Source organism: Lepidochelys kempii, chromosome 3 (assembly GCF_965140265.1).
Source record: "Lepidochelys kempii isolate rLepKem1 chromosome 3, rLepKem1.hap2, whole genome shotgun sequence".
In the NCBI taxonomy this organism is placed as follows: domain Eukaryota; kingdom Metazoa; phylum Chordata; order Testudines; family Cheloniidae; genus Lepidochelys; species Lepidochelys kempii.
The window spans coordinates 20570798-20583594 of record NC_133258.1 but is presented as its reverse complement, the minus strand read 5'-3'; the positions used below and the strand labels follow the sequence as shown (position 1 = coordinate 20583594).

The following is a 12797-nucleotide window of genomic DNA, read 5'->3' as shown; positions in this document are numbered from 1 at the left end:
GAAGAAAAGATTTGAGTTTACACAAACATTTTTTTAAATAAATAGTTTGAAAACGAATGTGCTTTTCATAGTACATATAAAATATAGATATTTTAAAAGTAGATTTAAAAGTATAATACTATTAACAAAAATTCTTACCTTGCACGTTGTATGAAAGTAGGTCGAAAACGGAATCAGCTTTCATCAGATAACTAGTTCTCATACTGGAAACATTATCTGTGGTGTTAGCCACTGTATAAGATGCAGACCAGTTGTAATAATTGCTATATACATTTGTAGAAACCTCTAACTTGCCCAGTAAAGGCACACGGAGTTGGTAGGACTCTGGAACAGTAAATAGTGGAAGTCGGTACTCCTGAGATGGCACATTTATTCCAATTGATTTCATTACCAACTGAGGTGTTTTTACGGTCTTTGGCAGACTTATGTCATGCGATGATCTTCCGCCAAATGGCAATGGGATGTTAATTATAACATTGTCCTTGTTCCAAATATATTTGATCCGGCCATCACTGTAACACAAAAATTACCCACTACGTAAAACTCTATGAAACACACAAAAGTAGTTATTATTAATAATGATAATGAGGTAATTCATATATACATTAATTTTAAGGGAAGAAAGAACCATTATGATCAAATAGTCTGAGCTCAGCACTCCACATACATTCACTAATTAAACCTTTTCCCCCAAAGATAAATTGACTAGACCATGCTGGTTGCTTCTCTAATGAGTTTTTCCAAGGAAGTTAAACACAAGACTCTTATTTTGCTCCTTATTTTCTACTCTAATGAATACTTTGCACCTGCCATTTGAGGATATTAATCTGCTTTATGAACATTAATGAACAGAGATGTTGGTATGGGAATGGGTGTCAGAGACAGAGTGATGAAGGTATAATATGCATTTTATAAATGAGGAAACTGAGGCAAAGACAGAAAAAGTCTTTTGACCAAGGTCACATTCTATATAAAAAAGACTACACTTTCCTAACTCCCAGAATAATGCCCTAAGTGCTCCAATTGGTGTGTCTTGATTTGAAACCCTTCCTCTCTGATGTCATTGCCACACTTATGCAATAGAATCATAGAATCATAGAATATCAAGGTTGGAAGGGACCCCAGAAGGTCATCTAGTCCAACCCCCTGCTCGAAGCAGGACCAATTCCCAGTTAAATCATCCCAGCCAGGGCTTTGTCAAGCCTGACCTTAAAAACCTCTAAGGAAGGAGATTCTACCACCTCCCTAGGTAACGCATTCCAGTGTTTCACCACCCTCTTAGTGAAAAAGGTTTTCCTAATATCCAATCTAAACCTCCCCCACTGCAACTTGAGACCATTACTCCTCGTTCTGTCATCTGCTAATGTCATCTGCAATATGGTATTTGGAATAGTAGAAAAAGGGATCTGTTCATATTCATGTGAATAAAAGTGATATGTTTGTAGAGTATTACATCAAGGACTTCATTATTATTATTATTATATTCTATGATAGTTCCTGGTTATTTGAATATCTCAAAATTTAATTAATTTTAGAAGACATTATTTATTCATCCAAAAATTCATACTGGAAAGTGTGTTGATCATTACACACTACTCATTACTCATCTTTCAATACCTGTTATTGTTTTTCTTTAAAAGTTCCAGCCATCCAATCAGAAACAATAGCATGTGACCGTGAAAAACTGACTGGCGGCTGTAAACAGGGAAGTTTGGTGGTAGTGTGGGATATTGTTATGCACAGAGAAAAATGAGAAGAAATTGCATTGTAATTTATAAGATCTGTACTTTTGGCAAGTTCTTTTTGTTGTTGTTTGTCTGTATCTGTTTCTCTAACCTGGCTGTAGATTATACGATGTTTGGGACAGAGACTGTCTGCTATTTTACGTGTGCTCCGTGGCTGGAACAACCAGGGTTGGAATCTCTTTGTGCTACCAGAATATTAATACTTATACTTTAATGCTCCATTGCACAGCACAAATAATGAATACCAAATAGTCAAAGTGAAGTTTCTAACACACATGGGCTGAAATTGTTTGAATAAACTGTTCTGTGAATACTAACAAATAATAGATACATTTGCTGAAATCAAGACAGATTCATAAATAATTTGCAAACAGTAAAAAAGGGCTATATTCACAAGCATTATTTGTAATGAATTATTCTATCAGCTGTACTTGATTAAGGTTGTTGTTCTCTACATACCAATAAGGACCACTCCAGAATTGGAGAAAATATTGACCAAGTCCATTGGCACATATGACTGTCTACAAAACAGTTTTACTGAAGCACAAGAATTGGAAATGTATTAGAACCTTGGGGTATCAGAAAATATGTTATATAAGATATGGTCCTAAATGTCAGTCAGGTACCAAAGGGGTGAATATGGTGCAAACTTCAAGACAGATAGATTAGCTAGGCAGAATGTGTGCTGTTGAATGGAAGTGAATGGCACCAAGGAGCAATCTGAAAGTCATGGAATCCCAAATACAAAGTTGTGATTTTTAAGAAATGGCCAATAAACCAGAGGCACTGAATCTGAAATGGTTAACAAAAATGTAGTGTAGGGCAGCAGAATTACCCACTGTTATAATAATGGGCATAGTTGGTAAGACCATAGGAGAAAGATCACTTGGTTCCCAACCCATATTCTGACCACGAACAGACTGAAAGCAATGAAGATGCTTTTGCCTAATATTAGCTTCACGTTACCACAGTGAAAGAAAGCATAAGAAAAACAATTCATTTTCTGCTAAGGGATATGGAGTGCATGATATATTTATATGTGATGGGCCAGATCATCAGCTGGTATAAACTGGCTTCAGTGGAGCTATGGCAAATGTCACTAGCTGAGGCTCGGCCCCTGCATATTAAATATATATGCCATTTAGTAAACATAATTATATATCTCTGCTCTTACAATTCTTTGTTATGGTCATTATGTGCTATTGTCTAAAACAAAATCCAATCATATTTTAAATAAAAAATACATGACCAAATTTCCAGTTTCAGTTCCCTGTGGTGACTGTTCTTATTTCTCCATTTACCTTTTCAGGAAGAGTTCTTCTGGAATGGTAATATCAGGCAGCCCCATTGTCTGAATGTTCAGTTCTTGCAGTCCATTTAGCTTATCTTGTAAAGTTTGGGCAAAGGGAACATCCTTGGATGCCTTCTGCAGCCAGGTACGGGTTGCCTGCAATGACACAGTGGATGTGTTTTCCAGAGTAGTATGAAATAATTGTTAGCTTTAAGCCAGTGGGACTACCCATGTGTTTAAAGTTAAGCACATGATTGTGTGCTTTTCTGGAGAGGAGCAGATAGACCTGATAATGCAACTCTTCCACACACAAGTGACTATTTACACAAGCAGTCCCAGTAAAATGTGTTGGACTGCTCTTCAGGGTTGCATGATCAAGCTATAATATTTTTAAAATAAATATTCACACTTACCACGATGAATTGTGAGACAATGTGCCGCAATGTCATATCTGTATTGGCCACTTTCCGGTCCAGCAGCTCATTGGCATGCTTCTGTAAAGCCTTCGGGTAGTCTGCAAAGTCAACAGGGAAGTTGGCAGACATCTTTTTCACTGCCGTGCTGGTGCCTGAATTCCACTCTAGTTCAATCTTCTCATTATCTGAAAATCATGAATTCGGGGTTGGAGGGAGGATAAAAATTAACAAAATCACGTTACTCTTGTATGGCTCACCGTGTATAGAGAAGTACTAGATAACGGATGTAACAGGAGATTACATATATGGTTTTCACATATGGGTGAAGTTTCTATGTCATGATAAATGCCCATACCGTATCTGAAAACAACTCTCTCTGAAATTGAGTTCCCATAAGTTGTTGCAGATGAATCCATCTGAAGAGAAACCCTGTTCAGTGAATGATGAAGCAATGCTTCAGTTCTGAGTTCAGTCCGTAGGCGAGGGATAGAAATGACACCTCCCAGCATTGCATCTTTCTTCCCATCATATCTGTGAAAGCAAAATAGTAGCAAATGTGAATGTCACCTGTTTGGGTACACTATGGAGCAATTATAGCATTTAAAACTGCAAAAAGGAATTCTGGGTGGTACAAAGAATGAGTTTATTTGGACCTAGGAACTTGACCCTTGAGCTATGGAGTGCTCTGAATTCCCATTGATTACGGAAAATTATTATAATACTATTGTGGAGCTCTTTCTGTCCAGGTATATATGGGCCAAATACTAAAATCCTTACTCAGGATAAACTCCCAATGATATCAATAGTAGTTTTATCTAACAACTGAGTAAGCACTAAAGCATTTGGCCCGCTATGGGCAAGAGTCTACTACTGAGTCAGATCTTCCTCTAGCTTAAGGATTGTTACGCCACTGTAACTTTGCTGACTTGAGTAGACTTGATCGTGATTTTACGTTGGTGTAAATGAAAGGGAATCAAGGTACTTGAACTTTGTTAATGCCACTGGTGTTACAGGCAGCTCTGCATGAGGAAGATCCCTGGGGCAGCATCAAGGTAGGAGAATTCTGTTGAAGAATGAAGGGTATTAAAGAAAGTGAGCAGTTCACTGTGGCTCTGGGACAATTTTAGGATGAAGGGAAAACTGCCATTAATTATAAACTCTTCCATAGATGCTACAGGAAATATTCTTACCATGAAGAGTGGGGATTCTTACAGATAGCTCTCTGATGTTTTTATTCTTATTATGTATTGAGTGCCAATGGCACACTTGACACTCTACCAGTATAACAGAAGATATGGGAATTACCTCAAAGAATTTGTAACCAAAATTATATATGCCATATATAGTGTGAAGGATCCATTCTGAAGCTGGATTATACTTACTTTCTTTTTATTTATCTGTGGTGGATTATAGATGAATGGCTTTATGGTAGAAGTGTGTTTTAAAGAGGGATTTGAACGAAGAGAGAGAGAGAAGTCAGATGGTGCATGTAGATGATGGACAATCTCTGTGTATCTAGAACAGGGGTTGGCAACCTTCAGCATGTGGCCCATCAGGGTAATCCACTGGTGGGCTGCGAGACATTTTTTACGTTGACCGCCTTCAGGCATGGCCCCCCGCAGCTCCCAGTGGATGCAGTTCGCCGTTCCCAGCCAATGGGAGCTCTGGGAAGTAGTAGCCAGCACGTCCCTGTGGCCACTGGAAGCTGGGGGGGGCAAACTGTGGCCACTGGAAGCTAGGGGGAGCCAGGCCTATAGACGGTCACTGTAAACAAAATGTCTCATGGTCCACCAGCGGATTACCTTGATGGACTGCGTACCGAAGGTTGCCGACCCCTGACCTGGAAGAACGTACTCCTGAAAACCCTACTGTTAATAAAATATTCAGTTACCTCATTTCAAAATATTCGGAATGTCTTACAGGGTCTTGGGATTACCTTATGCGACCAGTAAGAGTAACTTCAGGAATCTTCTTGTTACTGATGTCTAAGATAAAGGTATATGCCCTCATTTCCAGAGTAGATTCATCATTGACTCTGAAGTTGGTACCAAAGTCGATATCAAATTTTGGAATTTGCACATCACTGGTCAAAATCTTCTTGTCTCTGTTGTATCTGAAGGTCAGTGTGGCCTCAGTTTGTCTTGCACCTGAAAAATGAAACATTAATGATGTCTTTTTAGGCTTTTATAGAAGGAAGGATGAAAAAAATGAGCATCTGAAAATAGCATTACCCCAAATATCTAAAGCAGACAGTGAAGAGAACAATTTGAGTACACAAGTTGAAATTTGCTCTCCTTGTTCTTTCAAATTTCTAAGGATTCCATCCAACCTACTGGAGTCTCTGTATTGTCTCTAATGACCTCTCTGCTTGCTCTCTCTCTTTATCTATCACTGATCTCCTTCAGTTTGTCTCTCCATACAATCTGATATTGGTGCAACTCTTTTTCTGTAACAGATTTTCAGTATTTCTGTGCATTATTGACTAACCATTTATTTTCATATTTCACCTAACAATGTATCTTTTCTCTTGCTTATAGGGTAATTTCCCTTCTTTATTGCTTTCATGTATCAATGTAATTTTATTATTTAACACAGTAAAACATTTTGAGATGCAAAATATAGTTATGGTCCTTCAAACACCTGTGCACTGGAACTATTCATGTACATAAAACTGAGGACATGCATTTGCAGGTTTGGGTACAAAAATTGTTTTGTATTGTATGTTGTAAATAGCAATGCTAATTTTGTTAATCTGATTTTTCTTAATGGCAATGTCATAATTCAAAGATGAGCTAAATCTGATTGTTCTTTAGATTCTTACCTTTTGCCTCAGTGGTAAATTTCAAAGTGTCTACCAGGTCATTTCCCTCTCTCTGTAGCCCATAGTTAGCATTTGCAGAGTATTCCTGTACTTGTCCTGTAGGTTGTATTTCAATTTCAATCCTAGAGAATTCATAATGGGAAAAAGGTAATCTATATTAGTAACTAACAAATCCAATTAGTATAGCAAAAGGTAAAAATCACCTCAATTCCCATCCATCTTGTTTCTGAGTTGATCCTGCCTGTCTTTTATTAAAGTACATGAAAAAAAAAGCAATATGTACTGCAGCCATAAGGGGGACGGTTGACTTTTGTGGGATAGACAAAAAATAGATACAGTGAAGGATGACATGACTGACCTGGTTTCTCCAGTCAGTGGGTAGTATGGTGCTGCATCTGTGTAGCTGGCATTAGAGTAAGCTACTTTAGTACAGTAATTTAGACCAACAAAGAAAGGTTTGCAAGATGTCCACGACTCTCTGTTCTCAATCAGAGGTGGAATCACTTCAGTTTTGGTTGGAGAAACCAAATGTAATGTATTACTGGAAAAGAAAAATAAGCCTAGTTATTCTCAAGACATGTATCTAAATATTACTGTTATTTGATAAATCCTATTTATTTATGAGATTAGTTTTCAAGTGAAAACCTTCTGAAAAAATATACCTATTACAAGCTTAAGAAAGCCCTGGCTGGGATGATTTAGTTGGTGTTGGTACTGCTTTGAGCAGGGTGTTGCCCTAGATGACCTCCTGAGGTCCCTTCCAACCCTGATATTCTATGATTCTGTGAATACAGGGCTTTGGAAATAGCAAATAGTGAGAACATGATAAAATTATTTATTAATAATTATTATATAATAAATAACCTGCATGCATACAGATCCTTTCATCTTAGAATCTCAAAGTGGTTATGATAATTAATTAAACCCCCCATCACATAGATATGTATTGCTATTACCAGCATTTTATAAAAGGGGAAATTGAGGCATAAACAGGTTATGTGTCTTGGCAAATACTATGAAAATGAGTAACAAATTCAGGAATCTTTCAAGCCTTACTCCCAGTCCTTAGTCTGCTCTGACTACTACGTTACACCGAGAAGGAAGTTATCGTAGCTTTACAGTAGCGGTCATTTTCCAGAATAGCAAAAAAGAAACAAACAAATAAAGAAAGAAATCCAAAACAAAAACAAAAAAAGCCTATCACCATCAAAATAAAATCCAGTACAATATTTATCATTCAGAAGCAAAAAAGCAAGAAGGAAAGGAGGATGCAATCTTGAAAGAGCCAATATTCTTATCCAGATCCAAATACCTGAAGCTGAAGAGCTTGGTAGGGTCCTTTGGAGCAGGAATGCTGAGTTTTAATTGTCCGGCTCTCAAACCAACCCGGGCTTCAATTCCAGACTCATGGTATATGTTGGAGATCATCTGCACGCCACTTCTAGCAAATGCTGGGATGTTTACTCCCACATGAGTTATAAACTCAATTGCCATCGAGGGTTTAAGGACCAGGTCTGCTTGCATCTATGGGGCAAAGAGAAAATGATATATTTCATTCCCCAAAGAACATCGTTTAGTTCTGATAATATCAATATAAGAGTAATGTTCTCATTCTTATTGATGGACTAGATCTAGATATTGGTACATTAATTTATCAAATTATGTTGTTATTCAGTAAAGTTTGGTCCCTAAGGGTATGTCTATACTACTCACCGGATCGGCGAGCAGTGATCGATCCAGCAGGGGTCGATTTATCGCATCTAGATCGACCCCCGAGCACTCTCCCATTGATTCCTATACTCCACCACCGCGAGAGGTACAGGCAGAGTCGACAGGGGAGTGTCAGCAGTCAACTCACCGCAGTGAAGACACCACGGTGAGTAGGTCTAAGTACGTTGACTTCAGCTATGTTATTCACAAAGCTGAAGTTGCATAACTCAGATCGATCTGCCCCCCCTACCCCAGTGTAGACCAGGCCTAAGACACACTATAGAATCTGAAGGAAAAGGGAAGTGATATTTGTGGGGAAGCAAATATGGGGGGAGATAACTCAGGGACAGTGAACTTGCTTTTTGTTGAAGCTGTTCCCACTGCAGAGAGACTTTGAATAAAAAATGGCTGTTTGGAGAGCCTCACACAATTTAAATCCAGTCAGAAGAGACTTTTCTACAGTGGGAGGATTATACTAAGCTCCAGTGAGTAAAAGGTTTGACAAATAGGAATGGGTCCAAAGATCTATCTAAACTTTCCCAATGTATAAGACCACTCAGGCTCAAGGTTTTAATTTGGCTGATAACCAAAATAGGGGCCAGATGCAAAATCTGGATGCAGATTCAAAAATTTACAACCCCAAATTTCAGAGATGTTTGGATTGGAGATTTTGTTTCAAACCTATTTCTGGTGACTCAGGATTTCAGAGAAGTTAGCCTGTTAACTTGGGTTAATTTGGATGAATAATCTTAGATAGATATATAAAACCCAGGTATATTTTAATATTTGTTTTGTTCAATTTATTATTTTAATATTGCCCTCACCCAATGACAACCTGGAAGCTTTGTAATTAATAATTTAATCTTTGTTTCTGGAATATTCTTTATTGTCTTTGACAATCTGCTGATATCTCTGGTTTTTGCCCAAAGGAGATGGCACACTTGTTAGGGGAATGTAATATCGTGACAGGAATTAAGACTCACATTCTTTGGTTGAATCTTCACCCCAGCCTTGGCTCCAGGAGTTGCAATTCCAGACAAAGCAACTTGGAGCTGCAATCCTGCTCCAGTTGGGAGCTCAAATTCATTGTCCATAAAGATGTAGTGAACAAATAAGTCACCCTCTGTACCTTTTGAGATGGCCTGCACAATCTGTGAATCAAATAAGGAAACATTGAATAATGAAGTACTTTAATATAGGCTTTGTGACATTAAAATGAATCCTAGGATGAGGTATAAAGGACCTTTTAAAAATATCCTTTAATCATAATCACGTAATCTAAGACTATAATTCTTATACAGTACAGAGACCAAGACTGCACAAAAATATTACTTTATGAGGCACAAATAAAAACATTCACAAAGAACATTTATCAAAATCTGGCTTTTAAGAAAAATTAATACAATAATTTCTTCACCTAAATCTGAGGAAACAATAATGACCACCTGCTTATATGGTGATAGGCGTAATATAATTACTTAGGTGGATCAGATTAGGTAGAAGGGTGAAATCCTAGCATCACTGAAGTCAACGGTAAAACTCCGACTGACTTCAGTGGGGTCAGGATTTCACCCAATATCCCTAAAGTGCAATACATTTTCTTTCCTTTTTAATATTATAAAATATTAAAAAAATTTCCTCTATACTCTACCTCCATAATTAACAAATTAGCAAAATAGCCATAGACAAGCATTAAGATTTTAGTGATTACTCCCATGTTGGTCTCAATCCTGCAATGGGATCCTTTGGAGTCAGTAGGTGCATATTTGTGTCTCAGCAGACTCCCACTGGCTTCTCTGGGACTCTGCATGGATCTCATTGTTGGATTGGATCCCCGGCATGTGAAATCAAATGGAATAAAGATACAGAGATAATCATGATATTGAAGGCATTGTTGTGAATCTCACATTCTTCTGTTGTCGAGATGCACAATTAGATGGATTTGTTCCAATGGGAGTTAGGCACCTAAATAACTTTGGGGATAGGGCCTTTGTCTTTTTTTGGCTAAATTTTGACACTACATTTTAAATAATTTTCTTTTTAAGTGACTAGTACTCCATTCAAATATCTGCTTTATTTGGAAGATAAATATAAAAATATCTGATAGAAAAACCTAATGTGAAATATTTTCATTCTGCACTTGAGAAACATACCTTTTCTGGAATAGCCTGCAGAGTTTTAATGCTCTTTAAAATCACATTTCCCATAAGCTTGAAATCGTTGAGTTTCATGTACCCAAGTTCTTCTCCCAGGATTCGGAGGTAGGCCCTAGCTTCAGGAACTTCTTTGTTTCCCATTTCTTTTATCAGTTTTTCAAAGTTCAGCATTATTCCTTTCATCACATCCTGAGAATTCAACAAAAAAGTACCTCAAAATGAAATCCCCTTGTAACAAGCCTGAGAATTTGATACACCTAGTACAATTACATAATGGCTTCCAGCTGATCTGCACACATAGCCTGATTGTAGACAGAACTCAGGAACTTTGGTTCTTAAAACAAAGGATTCTATGAAATGCAATAAAGGAAAATCACCTTTAGTTAGGTGTAACTAGGGATTTTTAACTTCTGTAAGTTAACTACGAGAGGGCAATGGTCCAGATATACAATACATTACACATACCGGAAAGTACTCCACACAGATTTATGTGTGTGCTAAATATTAATAAAACACTGTCCAAAGAACAGTCTGAAAGTATACCTGATCCTGTCTGTCATTCTTGGAGTAACCAAAATAGTCAAAGAGCACCTTGGAGACATGCTCTGGAACTCTGCCGTCAATCCAGTACAAAGCCTTACTGGCACTGTCGGGAAAGAACCCTTTCTGCCCAAACAATGCTTCTAGCGTTGGCTCAAAACTCTTCCCATCCATGCCAATCTGAAACACAACAAAACAATATAATGACTGAGACAGATTCCCTGCTTCTAGGGAGTTTTACAGCAAAGAGACTCTCTGGTGAACAAATGGTACATTTTCAAATGTACACTGCAATTACAGAAAGCTATAGAGAAGATGCATGCATGCAGCTGGGGGGCAAAGCATTTGATCTCTCTTTGGATGAAATTCACCCCCACGCACAGCATCAGCACAAGACCTATGAATTGCTTACATCCCTCCAAAACCGTAATATGAGTGCTCAAGTGTGACATTAGTGTGACAATGCACTTCAAATGGGGCTGTTGCATAGGGGTGAATTTTACGCTTAATGAGATCTTGAATGACTCAACCTAAGCCTGAAATGCTCCCAGACATGATGGTAATGGGTGCCAAGAAAGGGCCAGTCCGATCCAAAGCCCACTGAAGTCAATGGTAGGGCTCCTTTTGACGTCAATGGGGTTTAGATCAGGATCTTAGTGCTTGTAAAAATAAAATATTTAGTCACTGCAAGTCAGTATAAGCAAACAGAAAGAAAATATGTAAAAACTGAGTAACAGTGTAAGGATTTGACATCTGTTGTACCTCAAAGATATCCACTGGGCTAAGTCCATACAACTGCAGAGTAGTTTTTAGCATGGTTTCTTTAGGAATGTAGGTGTTTGGATCAAAGATCAGATTTCCTTCTACTTTGGCTGAGACAGGATCATGCCCGGGCAGGGAAATACGTTTGGAAATCTGATAATTTTGTGAAAACTTTCTGAAGTCATTGGCTGCTGGAATCTGAGATCCTTTAAGAGCTTCTTGTACTTTGTTTTTAAGACTAAGAAAAAAGGAAATTAATTGGAATACAATTAGTAAACATTCCAGAAATCAGTTAGTCTTCAAACAATAATGATTTCTTCTGCCACCTGTCTTGATTGTACTTAGTGAATGCTCTGTACTTGTTCATGTAGTAAAAGCAAGGGTAAGAGCCAGGACCTCAGTTGGTGTAAGCTGGCATATCTGTATTGAAGCCACTGATTTACAGCAGCTGATTATCTGGCCCTCTGACTTAAAATTGTTTTAATAAGGCTATTTCAGTTCATGATTAGTCTTTGGAAAAAAGCACAGAATAGGATCATCTGAATTCCGATTAGGGTTATAACTTTGTTCCTATGTCAACAACGTACAATTTAATTGTACTTACTCATCGATGCCTACTTCCTCAGAGTCCAAGATGTTGGCAATGTGGGTAGCGACAAAGCTTTTCACTTGTTCACTTTTGTCCCTTAGGAGCGCTCTAATGATCTTGTTGAGATCAGATGCGGAAGGGCCTTTCATCAGCATGAGATAGGCTGCCAGACGTTTGTCAACTGGAGCATCGGCATTTTGGAAGGCTTTAAGAAGCACAGCACGGTCCTGTACCAACAATGAAAGGTACATTAGTGCACTGATAATCTGGCTAGCAGATGATATTGCCAAGTCTCTGATTGAAACATGTTGGGTCAAATTATTTCCTTAAATCACACCCATGTAACCTTGTTGCAACTTTACTGGCGTTATAGAGCAGGGAAACCCCTTATTTCTAGGACTGGTAAAAAAAATCATTAAAACTTTGTTTTGATGGAAATTTTCATGAACAAAATCTGCTTTTGTCAAAACTGAAATTCATTTTGGTTTCTGTCAACTGAAAATGAAAACTGTTGCTTGTTGTTTGTTGAAAACCCAAACATTTTTAGTTTTTATTTTATCAACAAAAGGCCAAAAACTTCTGAAGAAAACTTTAGATGAAAAATGAAAAGGTTTTTGCTTGACATTTTTCTTAGGGAAAAATAAATTATTTTCCAACCAGCTCTACTTATTTCATATATATTGCATAGTAATTCTGATTACTTCACCTTCACAGTACACAAGAAAAACAATCTCTGAAATGTTTGGGGTGATGTACAACATCTTAAC

General features: G+C 37.7%; 1 protein-coding gene across 1 annotated transcript in view; it reads right to left on the bottom strand.

Annotated features, from left to right (window-relative positions):
* Nucleotides 1-12797, bottom strand: part of APOB (apolipoprotein B) — a 50615-nt gene that overhangs the window by 15222 nt on the left and 22596 nt on the right. The window contains exons 13-25 of the mRNA XM_073335899.1: nt 12046-12257; nt 11442-11679; nt 10683-10859; nt 10137-10328; nt 8967-9134; nt 7586-7797; nt 6632-6814; nt 6274-6395; nt 5389-5599; nt 3808-3983; nt 3450-3637; nt 3047-3192; nt 139-512 (exon numbers count right to left, since the gene is read on the bottom strand). Of these exons, the coding sequence (XP_073192000.1) occupies nt 139-512; nt 3047-3192; nt 3450-3637; nt 3808-3983; nt 5389-5599; nt 6274-6395; nt 6632-6814; nt 7586-7797; nt 8967-9134; nt 10137-10328; nt 10683-10859; nt 11442-11679; nt 12046-12257 (2599 nt within the window). The remainder of the gene's footprint in view (nt 1-138; nt 513-3046; nt 3193-3449; nt 3638-3807; nt 3984-5388; nt 5600-6273; nt 6396-6631; nt 6815-7585; nt 7798-8966; nt 9135-10136; nt 10329-10682; nt 10860-11441; nt 11680-12045; nt 12258-12797) is intronic.